The sequence below is a fragment of the Scomber japonicus genome, chromosome 21 (assembly GCF_027409825.1).
Source record: "Scomber japonicus isolate fScoJap1 chromosome 21, fScoJap1.pri, whole genome shotgun sequence".
NCBI classification, from domain to species: domain Eukaryota; kingdom Metazoa; phylum Chordata; class Actinopteri; order Scombriformes; family Scombridae; genus Scomber; species Scomber japonicus.
The window spans coordinates 23,726,787-23,745,414 of record NC_070598.1 but is presented as its reverse complement, the minus strand read 5'-3'; the positions used below and the strand labels follow the sequence as shown (position 1 = coordinate 23,745,414).

General features: G+C 40.0%; 1 protein-coding gene across 1 annotated transcript in view; it reads right to left on the bottom strand.

The window, feature by feature from the left end:
• The window catches only part of LOC128382244 (E3 ubiquitin-protein ligase HECW1), a 67,072-nt gene extending 53,982 nt beyond the window's left edge, over window positions 1–13,090 (bottom strand). Inside the window, exons 1-4 of the mRNA XM_053342235.1 lie at window positions 13,064–13,090; window positions 10,544–10,859; window positions 9,731–9,838; window positions 7,225–7,319 (exon numbers count right to left, since the gene is read on the bottom strand). Of these exons, the coding sequence (XP_053198210.1) occupies window positions 7,225–7,319; window positions 9,731–9,838; window positions 10,544–10,859; window positions 13,064–13,090 (546 nt within the window). The remainder of the gene's footprint in view (window positions 1–7,224; window positions 7,320–9,730; window positions 9,839–10,543; window positions 10,860–13,063) is intronic.
• Between the last annotated feature and the right edge of the window lie 5,538 nt (window positions 13,091–18,628).

Genomic DNA, 18,628 nt, shown 5'->3' with positions numbered 1-18,628 from the left:
TTCCATTATTAGAAGCTCTATATAAAAGAGTCAATAGTGGTGAAAAAGTAACCACATGTAATAACACAAAGATGTGTGACATGACAGGATTTCAAATCCATGTTCAAGATGAAACAAAACATCCAGTCTCATTTCAACACAGCTTTTTTAAAGTTCAATTTTCAGTCGGCCTGACAGCATCCTGCGATCAATACCCTGTCTTCATTATCCTGACATTGATTCTACAGCCAGGAAGAGGAGGAGCATGGAGGGATGGGGGTGGGAGGGGAGACAGAGGGGCTGATGGAAAGGGCAAAAAGTATAGAGGAGGGTATGAATACTGCTGTGTTGTGAACCAAGGACGCTGCATGATAACCACTCAGATACCAAGGCGTTGCGAGTCTTTTTTTCTTGTCCTTTTTTTTAAAAAAATTGCCAAAATGTTCCTGCTGCGAGTCTTTAAATGTGAATAGTTTTGTGTGTCTTTAGTCCTTTATGATAGTAAACTGATACTTGTGAGATCGAGATGGTTGGTTGGGACACATTTAAGGTTGAATATTGGGCTTTGGGAAACAACACATTTTTTTTTTACATTTTCACCATTTAGACTTAGACCAAACTACTAATACTAACAGAGAAAATAATCAACAGATTAATCAATAATGAAAATCATTAGTTAGCCCGAGTAAGCATGTATCTCAAAGCATTGTACAGCTCATGTTCAACCCTACTTAGATGCAAGAACTCCTGTTTGTTTGAGACACTGGTGCTTAGAAGAAATTAGGGGTCCTCCAAAATTATCAGAAAGTATGGACTGGGGACATCTAATATACATATAAACATGTAGTATTTGTGTATTTTGATATTTCTGATTTCACAGTGACTAAGAATATACTATCATCTTAGAAAACACTGCCAGTTTGGTTGACCATCAATGCAAAAGTAATAAGACTACAGGAAGTTAAGTCGGGAAGTGGAGAAAGTACAAACAGCCAGTGTGTCAGTCTTCCTGCAGCATTTCTTTACAAAAGCTCCAAATGAGCTCTGAATGCTTATGCAACTGACTGGAAACACAACACGCCAGTGAAAACAACAAGATAAAGGGATAAAGGGAATGACAGATGTTTGGACCAATTCATTCTAATGAGATGCTAATCTGCCTTGCTGAGTACAGTCATGGAGAAAAGTGCCAGCGTAGGTCTCCTCAATGATTCTAATCTCACAGATAAACCACATGACAACTTCATCCATCTGCAGTCCACTTTATATAATCGACCAATCTATCGAGAGAAAGTGAAGACAGAGGAAATACTCAGACGCTTTAAAAATATAACGGGAACGGTATCACTTATAGGAATCATTTAAGTATTGCAAGACTCTTAAATGATGTAAGAGGAGATAGATTTTACACAACAAAAGCACCCCTCTCCACAACCTTGACAAGCCTGAAAGAGACAGCCCACACTTGCAAAGTGGATCCACATCTGATTACAGGTCAGATACACAAAGGCTCCGACCGCAGTGTGAGTGTTTAGGTTATTTTAGTACACCCCAATGCCTTTTAAGACAGAGACGCTAAAGCAAACTAACTCAGTTAGTGTTGTTGAACAGGGACACAGGGCAGGGTAGGGGAGGTCATGTCAGCTCAGTGTGGAGGAAAGGTCTGGTGGGGGTGGTGTGTGAAGTGCTATTATTTAACGTGGCTCTCTCAGCAGTAGTGATGGGTCTATGGTGATGCATACATCCTCTTTAGCAATAGAACCATGAGGTATTTCTGACATTTAAGAGCATAAGCCATTTGGAGAAATCTATCACAACAACAAGTATCTAATTGGTATTTACGAGCTGAACTATGCTGTAATAGTTGGAGTCTGACGAGTTCATGGTGTATTTTTTACATTTAAGGTAGTTCCAGCCCAAGTCCAAATTTACATCAAAGACACACACCATAATACCAACAAGATAGGTAAATCCTTTCCTTGTATATGTACATTTTCTTCTTGACCATCAAAGATGCAATTTCATGCATTGAAAAAAGCTTTAAGTTCTGTTGGTTCTTTCCAAGTTTGTCAAAAACAAGCATTTGATTAACGGGTATCTGTCTAATGGCAGGAATTTAGGGCAAGGCAGAAGCATGAGTTTGTGACCATTTCTAAATCTCTTAAGTGAATTATCACCACAGGCTCACATCATTGGGAAACACACATTTGTTCAGATTAAGGTGACTGACACAACAGGAAAGTTATGTTTATCCTCAAAGATTCAGTGGCTTCGTAAACAAATGAATGCATTAACATTGTTTCTCAAATACAAGGCCAGTTGGTGAAAGTCCCCATCCTTTCATCGTCTCGCCAGCAGTGGATGAACCCCATATGTTCTTTTAATTTTCTTACGCAGCATAAAAAGCTAAATTAATTTCCACTCCCCCGCTGCTGACAAGCAAGAAAAACAAAATACAACACAAAACCTTGAATTATTACTGTGTGAAATTTATGCACAGGATTTTATGTTATAGTTGATTCATGACAACAATTATACATTTACTGCTAAAATTGCTCCTTCTGTCATATACCCTGCCTCAACAAATGCCTTATTCACAACTCTGATAATCACATTATTTTCCTTTTTCTATGCCTAAACATGTTTCCTGTAATGCTATAGCATGCAAACATGAAAATATTTGTGCCCATTGCAAACATCCTGAATATTTCAGATTATTTATCACAATATATTTTACACACCAGCAGTATTTCGTAACAACTTTACAATCTTGTATTCCTTGTATGTTGATATATAACATATATCTTTTTTTAGTCTGACATCTCGTTCAACCTATGAAGACATCATAATCAAGTCATTTCCCTTTTAGCCATTCTAGTAGCATTGTTCTGGGGATAGCAGTGTCAGTCTGTTGGTCAACCATTGTTTACAGTTGAATCCTAATGATCTTCTTCGACCTCTGTCATCAGGCCAGAAATTCAATATGTCCTACTCTTTGTTTATTGACTAAATACTAGCAAAACAACTTACATTCCCCTCAGCATGGTTAGTGCAAATTAGCAAATGTTAGCATGGTAAGCATTATCTGCTAAACATTAGCAAGTAAATATTGTCACTGTGAGCGTGTTAGCATGCTGACGTTAGCAAAGCAGCACTGTGCCTAGTAACAACCTCTCAAAGCCACTAGCATGACTCTGGTCTTAGTTTATACTGAAACAACTTTCAGAATATATTAATTTAACATCAAACCAAAGACCTATTTATCCTTTCCACGCTGTTTCATTGACTTAATTATGGTAGAAAACCTACAGAATGTATTTTATATTAACGGACAGTTGACAGACCCAAATGTCTCATGCTACTTCTGCAAAATAACTTGAAGAAAAAAGTAGAAAGAAAAGGTTTTCACATGTTTATACGTATGTGACTCAAGAGAAAGACATGACAAGAGTGACTACATGTTTACCCAGGCTATCCAGCTGAGCCTCGTCCTCCTCCCGCTCCTCCTCTTAGGATGACTGGGAGACAGCAGTCCCAGCTGGAGACACATGCCGTCCATCACATACATACACAAATAAATGCTGTGTCTTCTCTGTCTGCAGCGTCTGACAGCTCTGACTTGCTTGAGTAGACAACTGTCAATCCAGACAAATCTGCTCCACTTCGTTCCTGTCTGTCCATCTCCTCTTTGGTTATTTTCTCCACCTTCTCCGTCGGACTCCAGCGGTTTGACACAGTGCTTTATACCTCTCGCCTCCAAAAAGCTGAATGATTTACCTGGACTGGCTTCTCCTCTGTTATCACTCCTACTCTCTTCCCTCCCCATCTCTCTTTCTATAGCAGTTATTTTTATTCCTTTGTCCTCAGGAAGTAAGAACAGATCAAGTTCTAGACCCATCAGCATTTCCAGGGGCCCACAGCAGCAGAATGGAAAGGCAAACATGGAAATTCAATCGCCCAGATGGACACCCTTGTGACACCACAGTCTGACTGATATAGGCTTTAGAAGGGCAGTGGCGATGCTGATATACTGATATACTGTGATACTGCTCAAATCTTTATGTGACAACTTCCCAGGGTTTTTGAGCACTGTTATGCACTTCTCACCTGCTTATCCAATGGCCAGGCACTATCTGGCAGGCCAGGTCTGTACATCAAAGGTTGTGAAAGAGCCAGACGCTTCAAGCAATGAGAGGCATACTGAATCAAAATTCTCAAAGGGACAAACCACCAGGCTTCCCCCCTTTGTTACAGAAGATATAAAGTACTAAATGCCATATAGATTCTTGTTTTGTGATTGATCCTATGTAGTTGCAAGTAGTGTAGTGTGTCTTTGCTATCCACAAACCTTTAGAAAATAAGGCTGGTGATATTCTATATTTTTCTTATTGTCAATAAATCTCGTGTTCAGACTCAAACCAACAATGAACTGATCTACTAACAAGTATTGTGTATGTATCCAAAGCCTGATATATCTTATTAATCTAGACTATAGACGTCCATTATTTTTTCAATAACTATCAAAAACATGTCACTGAGTCACATCGCTGCACTGCGTGATATGTACTTTCATCCCTGAAGAGAGTGGTTACCATGGTTTGTGTAGAAAGGGCTCCAAAGACTAATGGTTTTCATTCTCAGGAGAGTAGTTCTGTGTACAGTAGAAGTCACTTTGCTGGAAAGCTAGCTTGTTGAGCTACATTTTCAATTTGGCAATAGACTTCAGTACAGTCAAGAGGTTGTGATATGTAGGACAACAAGCTAGCAAAGTTCTGTAAATTAAACCATGTTCCAATGCATGTGCTTTGGCGTCTGCCTTACTAGGAACCAGTGATGCGCGGGTCGACCTGTGACCCACGGATATCCGCGGGTTTATCCGCGGGTCGGGCGGGTTCGGGTTCAGTTTTTTTTTTTAAATTGCGGGTGCGGGCGGGGCGGGTCAAAAAGAAAAAACACATATTTCTCACTTAGGAACTTTCACTTGCCTATTTATGATAATGAATGTTTTTATGTGAAAAAAGAAAAAGACAAACTTTAAAATAAAACTGTTATTAATATCGCTATGCGACTCTGGCTGACTCTCTGCTGTGTTTTGAATCTCCATGGCAACAGGAGAGAGCTGAAGCTTGATGGTGCCGTTTTTCCACAATCTCTTCAGATCAAACCTAACACAGTTGGGTGTCACTCCGAATCAACATTATGGTTGTGCTCAATCAATAATAACCTACACAGATGTGTTTAATAGCTTTGTGACGCTAAAGTTAAATTGTGATCAGAAGATTAATTCACCTCTCGATCTGTGAGAGTCATCACAGCCGTAGGCTACTAGTTTGGTTAAATATCATTATATGCTCTGCGCTTCTTCAATTTAAACATATACGTTTTATTGAAATATAATTGTTACCTACAGTATATTCTATGATCTATTACTTCAATTTAAACAAGTGATCAAAGATCAGTTCACTAAAATGTAAGCTCTCAGATCTGATGTTATAGCAGATATTACAGTTTTGACTATGTTTGGCATGTGTGCACACTTGCGTGTGTTTGTATTTGTGCGCACGGCAGAGAGATGCTTTCCGCAATCGTTCAATAAAGAACAATGTAAAAATCAATCTTACAGTGTATTTGTTGTTGTTTGGTATTCAATTAATCTTTCATGAAATTGTATCATAATCTTTACTGCGAATCCAGTGCAAATCCTTGTCTATCTATGGCTTACAGTGTCACAAATGAGTTCTCATCGGTAGGTTCCATGGCAATACGTTCACTGGCTTTTTTTGCCTTTAATGTACAGGACAGTGGAGATAGACAGGAAACAGGCAGAGAGAGGGGGAATGACACCCAGGATAAGACCGCTCGGCTCGGGATTCGAACTGGGGTCAACGAGGACTGTAGCCTCAACACATGGGGCGGGAGCGCTACCCGCTAAGCTATGCTCAACCCCACTGGTATCAGTTGTTGGAGCCATTTCTTTCAAGTGGACCAAAGGACCAAATTGGAGGTCTATAGCACAGAGGAATAAGCTGCCTCGGTTACATATACATACACATACACAATACTTATCAATAGATCAGTTAATTGCTGCTTTGGCTCCGCACACGAGATGTGTTGACAATGAGAAGAATATGGAAAGTTGCCAGACTCATCCTTTGCAGTTGAATATATGCTGTGTATAAGAGAAAATTCTGCTGACATTAACCTTAGAAAAATAAAACCTCACACATTTTACTTAAACACAGTGGGTGGGGGTATGATGGGGTAGTGGAGTAGTGGTTGAAATTAAGTCTGCATAGCTAGATAAAAGGCTGGACAAGAACTGCATTAAGCCAAGGTGATTGATATAATAAGTTGAAGCTTCACTGACTGATTTAACAGTTGGGGTTAAGGCTCACCTAAAATGAAAGGAGATATCCTGTATGGTCGACGTATGGTTGTGACCAAAGTCACAATGGTAAATAAAAACAACAACCTTCACATGGTGCTCCACAACTTCATTGTTAGTGATGCTGACTGTCTCCACAAATTGGATAATAATAGTAACATAAAATAGAAACATAAAGCACCAAACCAAAAAACAGCCAAACAATAGATATTCCATTCTATTGGGATTGTAAAAGGAGCTTTTATGCAGATGATTGCCCGCTCTTCAAATGCTCACAAGGTTACATACCTGTGCATCGGCACAGTTTAAGACTGCATTGATTGTGAATAAAGAAATGTCCCATTGAACTGAACTGTCCACCCTAGGTAACTATACTTCCTATATACTTCTAGTACTTCTGTACCTCCAGACAAAACAACAACTCTATATAGCAACCCTGAACCCACTGAAGGTTCTGATCTGTATACCACTAGATGAATGTATTCTTCTGGGCAGTGTAGAGAGGAAATAAGTGAACTAATGACGCATATAGTTGTGCATTGGAGCTTGACAACAAGTGAATTACAGTCACAGAGGTTAACCCTATCCCCCACACACAGACCAACCAGTACCAGCATCTACTGCAAAGAGAAGGACATGATCTAGCGCTGGCAAAACAGCAAAATTGTGTTCAATGGGCCGCCTGGCCAAGCTGGAAGAATTACTGCCAGGAAGCCCCAGGTCTCCGCTGTGGTAAATGAGTGCTTTTACCCCTGCACCACCCACAGGCACACCCCCGTTATAAACATTATGTAAGACCGGTAACCAGGATGCTACTGTTGGTAACACATGTTAAAGTCATGAGGTGCGGAGAGACTCACAGGTGCAGCACCCTTCTTGATGGTTACGCTGGGTGTAGTTGCCCTCAGTGCTCCGGTGACACCGTGGTAGTACCTGAAGCAGACCTGGGTCTCAGCTGAGGACGAGATATGGGTAGGATGGGATGGGATGGGAGGGGAGGGAGGGGAGGGGAGGGGAGGGGAGGGGTGGTGGCAATGATGAAAGACAAAATTTCTAGTTAGTTTCCTTTAATCAGCACTGAATCTTACACCACCACCTTTTTAAAATGTACCCTTAAAACAACAACATGCTGATGGTTGATGGTGATGATGCTACAATGCTACATTATTTCCAAAGATTAACCTATTTGTAATTTTTCTGAATCAGTCTCTAGCAATGACTTCCTGCCTTATGTCCCATGTGGTCAGTGATGAGAACAAGCATGTGTGCAGTATCACAGAGAAAAAAAGAAAGGGGAAAAAAGAAGAAAAACAGAGGTAATTATTTCAATGTTGTCTTGTCCTCAGAGGCTATTGAATCACTTATGGAACTAAATGAAATCACATTATTCTGTAATGGTGAGTTTCAGTTTTGAGCTAGTGCTTTTATTTATTTAATCAAGAAGCAAAGAAAACAATCTAATCCCTCTTTATGATCTATATATATATATATATATATATATATATATGTATTACTTCAGTCATTTGTAATCAGTGATAGTCCATTGGTGACATTTATCATTTCTGGGACTCCACACTCTTAGAAAATTGGGGAAGTAGAGCAAAAAAACAGCTAAATGCTTTAGGGGACACAGAGAGATTAAGGTCATAGTAAAGCTCCGTGTTTCTCTGCTTGTTTGGCCGGAGCCACTCAGATGCTTTGATAAGAAGAGAGGACACACACACACACACACACACACACACACACACACACACACAGCTACACTGCATACGAATGACTGAATGTACAAAAGTTTTAAAAGGGTGTAACAGAGAGGGAGAAGAAATATAGCCACCATTTCTATTTTCTCAGCGTTAAATGGTTTAATAACACTCGCATTATGAAAGCAATAAACTGAGAACAAAAAACAAGTGCATAGAAAATCCTCATAAAAACACAGTCGGAACTATTAAATGCTGGTTACAAAATAAAGTAATTATACAGTATATTATCCACGGTTTGAACATTTGCTGTGATGCATCACTGCAGCATGGTTAACTCTGTTTTTAATCATTAAAAGGTCATTTTTATTGGAAGAACTACACCACACACATCAACACTATCTTTATCAACAAATAACGCCCTTGAGCAAAGACCTTAACCCCATCTGCTCCACTGCAGCTGCTCAGTGGCAGCAGATCAGACTGTGGTTGTACTGGGCAGCTTCCAGATGTGAGTGTGTATAACTGTGTAAATGTGATTAGGATGTAAGACTTTCTGTGAGTAAAACCCCACTGAATAAAAAGAAAGTACGCAAGGAAATGTATTTGTATTAGTAGCAGTAGTATTATAATGGTAATGATGTCTTTGTGGCTAGTATTGGTTTTAATATCAAATAGTTTTTCACATGCTTTTCCATGCTGACAAGATTTTTTTTTTTTTTGGGTGGGGGGGGGGGGGTGAATACTTGGAACAGTTTAACATAACAGCTTCAGTCCTATAAAGCCTAAAGCTGCTGAAAAAGCCACTTCCACCTCTGAAATAGAGGTTGGTGTTACTAAAGTGGAAACACCTGGGCGGCTTCACGCTGATAAATGTATTCTGTGTGCAGCCACGTAGTCTCTCTCTCACACACACACACAATTCCCCATGTCCCTAAACACAACAGTTATGCACTGTTTGCAACTGTCTCCTCGCACCTATTCTCTTTTCCTCTCTTTACTAATGACGTGTCTCTGTAAGCAGTCCTCTGGCTTTTCCAGATACAGCACAGGCTTACAATCATACAGAATATAACAACGTCATGTGATTATGATTTTTTTTAAATTCAAATTATCCCAAGTAGTGATGACTACAGATATCAGGTTCAGCAAAGTGCAGCATGAGAATTAGATTTTCCTCGTAGGTTACTTCAGTACTGATGATGCAGGATGACATCACTAAAGCTGTCCAATGAATGAGTTACCCGTCAGTCCATATGACTTCATGTTTACAGCTCTTTGTTTAAAATAAGACTCTTTATTACTGACAAAGTATTTGAGTACTGTTTTTTTGCATCCAGGCTGCATCAGATCAATGATGTTTTATTTCATCAGTGCAACCTATAGGAATAATACCCAGATGGTTAGATTATAATGGCTCATGATTCGGCCAACACTGACGTGATAGACTGCACATAGAACCTGGCTGAAAAACTGAAGAAGCAGAATTCCAAAGAGAAATTGCCAAAAATAATATAACAGCTAATACAACTTGGATGAAGTGGTACAAATTCATTGAACAGTACAATACAGGCTGTTTATGGAAGACCTTAACTTGAGCTGATTTTAATGAGAAACTCATTTCCTCAGGGTAAGTTTTCTTGGGAATATTTTTTTTGTTACTTACAGTCGGTGAGGTGGGAGCTGCAGTCGATTTTCCAAACTATCTGTCCCTTGTGAGATCCGTTGATTCCTCGGTTCTTATAGTCCAGAAAGTTCTCAGACAAAGCCTCATCTGGGGAGAGAGATGAAAGGAATGGAGACACACTGCGACTTCAACACTCTTCTTTTCTTTTGAAGAAGTATATTTTTATATTTCGTGACTCATTATTCTCAGTAGCATAATCTGCATTTGATTCTCTAAATCCAGATATGTCAATGGGGTACCAATGCTTTCAGGGGCCTGAACCTCAAATGACTTCAACACAATATCTCATTCAATCTTAACCAGGGCTTGTAAACAATACAACTGTACTGTACTGTTGAGTGGGTGAGTGGAAAGCCAGTGAGGGACGATGTTTTGGATTTTGGATTAAGATAACAGCTAGTTGGGTAAAGAGTCTCAGAATTGGCACAATTGGGTTCCCAATACATAAATGGCCCACACAAAGTATATTAAACATATATTTCTTAAATTTACCTTTACTAGTATTTAGACACCTTGATAGTTTTGGTTTCATTTGTCCATATTTTGAGGAATCAACTTCTAAGATTTCAGCTCATAATGTAATACCAACATACATTACAGGCATGCTATTATGTTATCAGTTTATATCATTTCTTTTAATGTATTATGCATCATTATTAGATTTTTAGACATTACAACAAGTCGCCCCTCATTGAAGAATGAAACAAACTGTGGCCAAACGCTTTTAAGGCTGGTGTCATTAAATATAGTTCAATCAACCCCCTTTTTTTAATGTTGTCACGTCTCACTTACCTACAAGATACATTCCAATCCAGTCCCCAGCATCTACCTCCTCCTTGATGTCCCATGTGATCACCAGGTCTTCAGACTGGCCTATGGTGTAGTGAGAGGAGCTGATGGTGAGGGTGGAGCGAGCGTCCGGGGAAACCAGATCGGTGTCACTGGTGGACCGTGACAGTCCCAGCATGAAGGCCTCCTGGTTCAGACCGTTGACAGCGTAGGTGTCCGGACCGTAGCTGTGACGATCCTTACAGCGCTGGCGGGTCTGGCTGCTTCGGGTCGGGGAGGCCATGGCCGCCAGACCCAGGAACCGATTCTGGTACAAATTCTGCAACGCAAGACACCCCAGAAGGTTTTGGAAATAAAGAAAATCAAACAAGAAAGCACCTGAGTTTTCCTCTCTATGGTAGATGACATTACATGTACAGCTCTTATAGATGTCTCTCTCTCTATATTTTCATTGTTTTCAGTGAAGCATACCTTTTCCACCACGAACTCTGACCAAAGCAGTGACTGTCTATTACTAACTTAGTACTGATAACTAGGTACAGCAGGCCTGACAAGTAGTAGACAGATACATGCAATTTAAAGAGTTTGAAGGATTGTGACTTTATTGTTTTTATCTTTTCTAAACTAGTAATACAAAAGCTAAGAGCCAAGATGCCACTATAAAGTTTAGAGCACCTTCTTCCCGATTTTTATTGGCTTGGAGGAAGTTTATACTTCACAGCCAACAGTAACCCAAGATAGTGTTACATTTGTCAAACAAAAGAGTTAGTCCTCATCCTCATGGGACATGTAGTCTTTTGGCATTATAGCCACTAAAAGCATTTAATACATTAAAAAGGCAGCTGGAGAGTCATAAGACTAAGAGACATAATCTATGTTCATCTGCTAAAAATGAGAAGCCTGCATTTCTTTAGTTTAAGGGTCTTGGTATTGTGCAAACTGGCCCGCTGTCACAATATCACCTGAATAGAAGCAACACATTTGTTTCCTACTATGACGAGTCAAAATGCAGTGAAAAAGGTGTTTTGCGTACCCTTGCAACAAGGGATTCAATGGAAAAGATGCATGGGTGTACTGGACGTGATGCAGAAGACAAAAGCTGGCCTGTCCATAGTGCAAGCCAAGTTGTCATATTTGGCTGAACAGTCACAGCTGGAGGTCACTGCTGACTATTTTTCTTTGTCTTTATTAAAACAATGTTACACAATGAATAATCTCAGGCCACAGTTTGTTTAGCTTCACTGTAAACAGATGAGAGCTGCTCTTCATCGTTTGCATTTCTGACGCCCTGAGTGGTTGATACATGTGTCAGTGAAACCACTCAAAAATATGTTTGTCTTCTTTGTTCCCATTTGAAAGTCTTGATGTATTTGCAGAGTTTGTTTTTACATTCATCTGCTGGAAGTAGAACGTTTCTCTGCGCTCACTGAAAATCTGATTTTAAGGGGTGTGGGTCTACATGCATGATTAATAGCTTGGAAGACAATCCTGCTCTAATATTCAACACAGGTGTGATGTGGAAACTTGAACCCTCCAGTGTACAAACACTGAGAATGGACTTTACAATGAAGTGAAGTAGGAGATATCTGGCGTCCTGCAGTTAAACATCTATATTCATACTAATATATTTGCATAGTCAGTAATTCTGGAATTTTTAATGAGGGAAAATGGGTAGATGTCATTTCAAGGATTTTAATGTTGTAGAAAAACATATCAGACACATTATTGTTGTAAGCAAAGTATTTGTATATGTCTTAATACATGTGAGGAGTGGATTTTTAATGATTACAACTTTGAGTTGTAGTTCAGTCCCAACAAAATCCACATACTTTGTCATTAATCCTATTTAGAGTACACTGTTCAAGACCTGTGTAAATTAACCTGTGAACATGAACCTTTCAGAACTTCTTTTAAAAGGTGTGACAGGACACACTAAGAGTTCAGTGTCTGCTCATCACGGATTCTGTGATCACCGCAAGATGCAGCATCATTACCCGCCAGTCCAAATGTGAGGGAGAGTTTTCCCATCCTGGGATCTCAGATCAGATCAGAGAATGCTCCAGTTAGAAAGGAGCTTCAGGGCACAGGGCTCAGCGAGCCTCGACGGATCGGTCGAAATGCTGAAGCACTATGTGCGTGCAGTTAGTGATGAGGAAAGGTTAACTGCATGCAAAGCCAAATTTTCATGTGCTTGCTTGTGTCACCATGTGATATGAATATTATTGGAACTGCAGTATCGTTACGCCTGGAGTTATAACAATATGGTGGTTTTCTAAGAGATTTAAAAAATATTGTTCTTTGTGAAAAAAAGGTTTGGTATAATCAGTTTACATTTTGGCATGAGCATGATTTGAAGATATTGAATGTATTAAATATGCTATATATATATATATATACATACATATATATATATTGGGACTGACACCAGCCCTCCCAGTAATGGTTGAATCTTACAGACAAAGCAGGCAAATGGGGCAGGTGCTGGGTGGTCATGATGGCGGGTGAGGGGGGGGGGGCACTGACCTTGATACTACAGAGCTGCATCAGCATAATGACCAGTCAACCCAAAGCAGACCAAAACCTGAGGGAAGGGGGAGGAGAGGGATGCCGTGTTACAAACCACAGAACAAAAAAACAGAGGCAGTGAATGCAGCAGGTGTAAGTCAAGTATGGCATTAAGTGTGCAGTTATGTTAGAGGAGGAGGGGGGGGGGGGTTATCATTATCATAATTCATCTTTTTCAGATAAAAATATGAATTATTGAGCAAATGGACAAACAAGAAGGAACACAGAGAAACAAAGACATTGTGAACTCTACACACAAACATGGAGAACAGAGACATTCAGCAATGGACAGACATAACATCACAGCCGCTAATGATGTTCAAGACAGCAACAAAAAAAAAACCATCCCGTTAGATATCATGTGCATCAATTGATGGTCACATGGTACATATGCTGCATTGAAGAGGCATGCCTGCAAAGGAAGAAAATATTAGCAGTCCAGCAGTCTGGTATGAAGTGTGTGATGCAGTATGACTGACTGTGTGCTGTATCCACTGTAATGTGAGAAGACATCAGTTGATTCCATGTGAAATATAGATTGTGCGATAAGTCCAAATGGAAATAATTATTATAATTATAATAATATTATCCACAAACAGTTATTATATACTATTTTGAGTACACTGTCAAAGTCAAAGATAAAATACATTATAATTACTTGAAAGGACTATAATTAACTGAGTTGCAGTAGATAATGAGATGGATGTAATTTCATGTAGCAGTGATAAATAAGCCATTATTATACATTTTATAGAGAAAAAATGTAAAAGGATACACACTACACGTCTCAAGCAGTTTGGACAGAAACATACAGTAGTGTTGGCATGTCATGTTGGAAATTATATATTTTTCTGGCACCAATAAAGTCCATAAAGATAAATGTAAAGTAAACGAAGGGCCAGCAGAGGCACATGACCTCTTGATATAGCATGACACAGCTGTAAACACAGAGAGGCAAAGAAGAAGGATGATTTATTTTATTTTAGTGAACCTGTGAACATCTGACTATCACTCCTGTGTCAGGAGCATCACAACATAACACCTGCTCACCCACACATCATTCACTGAGAAGAAAACCTAAGCTTAAGCTTCACTTTATTTCACAAAATCACCATTTTACACATAAATGTTTTTATTGGATGCTGTTAGGTGGAGCAATGAAGTCGATCACTGGCACCTCAACTCTCAACCATCAATTATGAACTGGCTTTATATACAAGTACAGCCTCCAACAAGCATTTCTATGCAAAAACATTAATGTCTTTGTCCTAAGACCACATATGTTGTTAGATACAGACATACACTTCCTGTTCAGTAGTTTGGATCTTTACCTGTTTCAAATGCTAAAAACATTTTGGTAACTGAAGTTATAAATACATTTGTTTGTATAAGTAATTCATCAATGGATTTAAAAGCATATGGAAGTCAGTTGTTGGTATGCATATTGAAATAATTGAAAATTAGCCAGTTAGCATCCAATACTCACCATGTGTTCCATTGTCCACTATGCTAACGAAACTTAGCCCTAGCGGTCTGGGCTACAGTACAATGGGGAGTGGTGCAATGTAACCTATACAGTAGATTAGCCTCAAATCTATATATCAAACTGGATTGAATAAACTATAGAATTGTATAAACTAGATTATGTTCGGAGAGCGTAAGACTTATTCTCATCGGACATGGATTAGCACCTTGACAGTGAGCGTTTCTAAAGGCTGAAGTATTTTGTATCCTGGTCGCAGTTTCCAAGTCTAACACAAAATGTATGCCTGGAATTATTTTGAAGTTGGCATAGATATTTGTGTTCTTATCTTCACAGTAAAACTAGTTTTTGGCGTTTGTAGTTGGTGAGAGAGAGAAAAAAAGATATGTGATATGTGTTTTAATGCAGCCAGCTTCACTAAACACTTTACAGTCCTACATTCTCCTGTGTGAAAGTATGAAATTTGATTGCTGCTCAGCACACAAATCCAAATGCATTTCTGACCATGTAACCCACTTCCAGTGATTCAACTTACTGCTGCAAACAACAGCAGTGTTCTGATCTCCTCGTTATTGTATTAAAATGCTTTTTTAAAATTGTTTTATTCTGTCACTGTCCGCAGTCTGCACATTTAAGGCGCTTTTCATGCCACATATGAGACTCAAATCCACTGACAACATTTTTTACACGGCTGGACGAAAGGACTGAGGAGCAGTTGTCATGCCCTCCACTTCTACCTCCTCATTTGCCATCTCTCTCTCTTTTTCTCTTCCCCCTTCTCCATGTGTCTGTGCTTGATTGCAGGAGTGGAGACAGGTGTTCAAGAGTCAGACCACCAGCTGCCATCAATCATGATTAGTCCTGCATTTACGCTTGGTTCAGCCTTCACCTCATCCCCACATCGTAGACCCTGTTAGCACAGTCATTCACATCTCTAGCCCTCCTACAATCAAATGGTTTTGCCTGATATTCTGCATTTTGTTGCCCTCTTTTCTCATCTGTCTTCCAAATGAGCTCTGTATAGAGGTAAGATCGGGCCTAAAAAATCCAGCCCGACCCGACCCGGGCCCGAGGGTATTAAAGCCCGACCCGGCCCAAGCCCGATCAATTAACTTGATTTGCAGGCCCGAGCCCGAAAAAACCCCGAAATGTTATATTTTGCGTCAGTCAGAGCCGGACAGAGCACTGCTCCGGGAAAAGGGACTGGTTGCGATTTGTGTGATCCCATTTGTGACGATGCCTGTGCATAATGATAACACATTAAAGCCTTTAAAGTCTTCTGTAACGAATCCTCCCAGTTTAACAAGACTGTAAGATGCATATTCTCTGACAAGGAGAGGAACAGCAGCAGCAGCAGCAGGTCTCTGGGGTAAAGCCTCCAGAGCGCAGCAGGTTCACTATAGTTTTCGTTACTAAAGGTGGAAACAAACAGACTTTAAAAATCCTCCGCTGGAGACGCACGGATGAGTCCATTCATACATGTTTCTGGACCAGCTGCTGTTTGAGAAGTCAGACCTGCTGAGGTAGGTGGTCCAGGGCGGTCATCTCGGTGTAAAGTGCGTATTGTGCGGGAGTTCAGTCTCGGGTCTTGTCCTCTTGAACATCTGGCATTGGTATCCCGAGCCGTGTATTTGGTTATTACAGACTTGTTTAGTAGTTAAATAGCAATTACCGTACAGCGCCTTCTCTGTTTTATCCAAATTATTTATTTTATTAGGCTATATTTTATAAGTATTCCTTAGTTTAATATCCATACATTGTTTTAATATACATAATACATAAATATATATATATATATATTTTTTTTAAAGTTGGCGAGAGAGAAGCCCGACCCGACCCGACCCGAACGTAAGCATTGATATTTTGGGCCCGACCCGACCCGAAAGTCGGGCCGGGTCGGGCTCGGACTCGGGCTCGGGCTTAAGATCTTACCTCTAGCTCTGTACAGCTCCCTGCTCTCCAGATTCCCCTCTGCCTGGTTCCCCTCAGCATTCCCTTGCCCTTCTTGGTCCAGTTCAACACCACAGACTCAGCCACGGGTTCTAACTCTTGCCCCAGCCCTCGTCCCAGTCTCCCAGCTACCTCCCAGCAATAAAACTACCTTTCAACACCACTCACTGCCTCCTGCTTCAGTGTTTTGCACTTGGGTTCACTAGTCTAGCTCCACTAACAGCACTTGAACAACACAGCCACAAAAACATCTGCCTAACCCTAACCCTAACCCTGATCCTTTTAACCCTAACCCTGATGTTTTACACCACATCAGCCAAAGTGCTGCTGAGCAAAAATGATCAAAACGCAGGTGTGTTTAATATCAATATGTTGTAAATGCAAGTTCAACACTCTGCTTTTCAGCAAGAACCTTTCAGAGAACAGCACTTATATGCTGAAGCATCAAAACAGGGCTCGAATGCTTTGAGCTTTAACCAAAGAAAGCTGTTCAATCCCTACTAGTGTTGACAGATATGTGGTGCCAACTGAAACTCATCAGGTGCAGTGAATTTAACTGTATTCTGATTTCATTATCCAAAAATAACACCAAGAAATCCTTTGTTGCTAGAATAAGGATGGCCCGACATCAAAGAATTCTTTTTTTTTTTCATGAATGAGTCTTTCAGCAGTCTTATAAGAGACTCCAGCAATGGCTGTGGAGATATGACTAAAAGGGGAGGTGGTAATAACCTACAAACGTGCAGACACAACGCTGTGCGCACCATGACACACATATGCAAATAATGTCACAGATTATACATACTCCTGCTTCGGTCATGTTCAAATCCCCATAGTCCTCATTATGTTGTACCATAATAGTATGGCGCCATAGCGAGCTACACTAACACACGTTTAGTAATCTCCAGGGAAATATCCCAGTTGTCCTTTCTACTTGCTCTGACACTGGCGTAATTAACCGGTATAATTGCGATCAAGACGACATGATTATTAATTCGGCGCACATGTGGAGTAGGCTGTAAGGGAGAGACTGGAAATTCTCTGCTGGGAATGAACTGATCCAGTACTGTGGTTCAGTAATGATCTCTAAAAAGGTAACCCTCCTTCAGCTTATTGTTCAACGAGTAACCATAGCTACTGTATGATCTAATCTAGCTGTCCGCATGACTTTCTGGGGTAGTACGTTTCGAGTGAAAGCTGATATGCACTTTATGGGTTGATGTGTTTCATGGAAAAAATAACTAAGAACATTAAAAACACACTGATATATTGTTTAAGCTGCCAGTAGCACTTAACCTGAGCTGGTTCTCTTGAGATAATTGGATCCGATTTTCTTGCTGTCAGATAGTGAGTAATGGTACCATACACATCTTCATGATTCTATAGAAAGACACTAAACACACATAACAGTGAATATTACTTGTGGAGTCTGGCCTGGTTGCCTGGCAACCTCACGGGGATTCAAGGAAGTCACTGAACAACATATTTTGATGCTGTGTATTAATCAAACCTGACATAAGCTGTTGAGTGAGCTTATGAGGTGCTGACGGGTGAATGTACTACATATTAATCATCAAAGTAGTACGATACAATGCTACAAAGCCAAACATCAATCTGAACTTGAACCTTTTTTGGTCACTTTTCCAAATGAAGATATTAGTACCAAAACAAAAACCCTTAAAGTGATACTGATACCAACTGAGTACTTCATTCAATACCCATCATGTGAATAGATTCATTAAATTCCATAAAATACCACCATTCCTCCACATCTACATGATTTTATTTCTACACATATACATTTTGAAAGTCCTCTGCCGTTTGACGGGAGACGTTTCAATACTTCTTGGAATCGATTTGTTTACTCAACACCTGCTTAGAATTAGTATGTTTTGTGGATTTGAAGCACTCAATGATGTAGTACAACCTTTGCTACTCAGTTGCAACCGAGCGTGACAGAACAGGGTTGAGAAAAGAAGGATAAGTGTACCTCTTCACTGTTGCTGTGGCCCATTTATCAGTAGTGGACGAAATAATGTCCCTTTCTCATTTGAGCATAAGCCTTCACAGGGAGATGAAGGCTGTCTTTT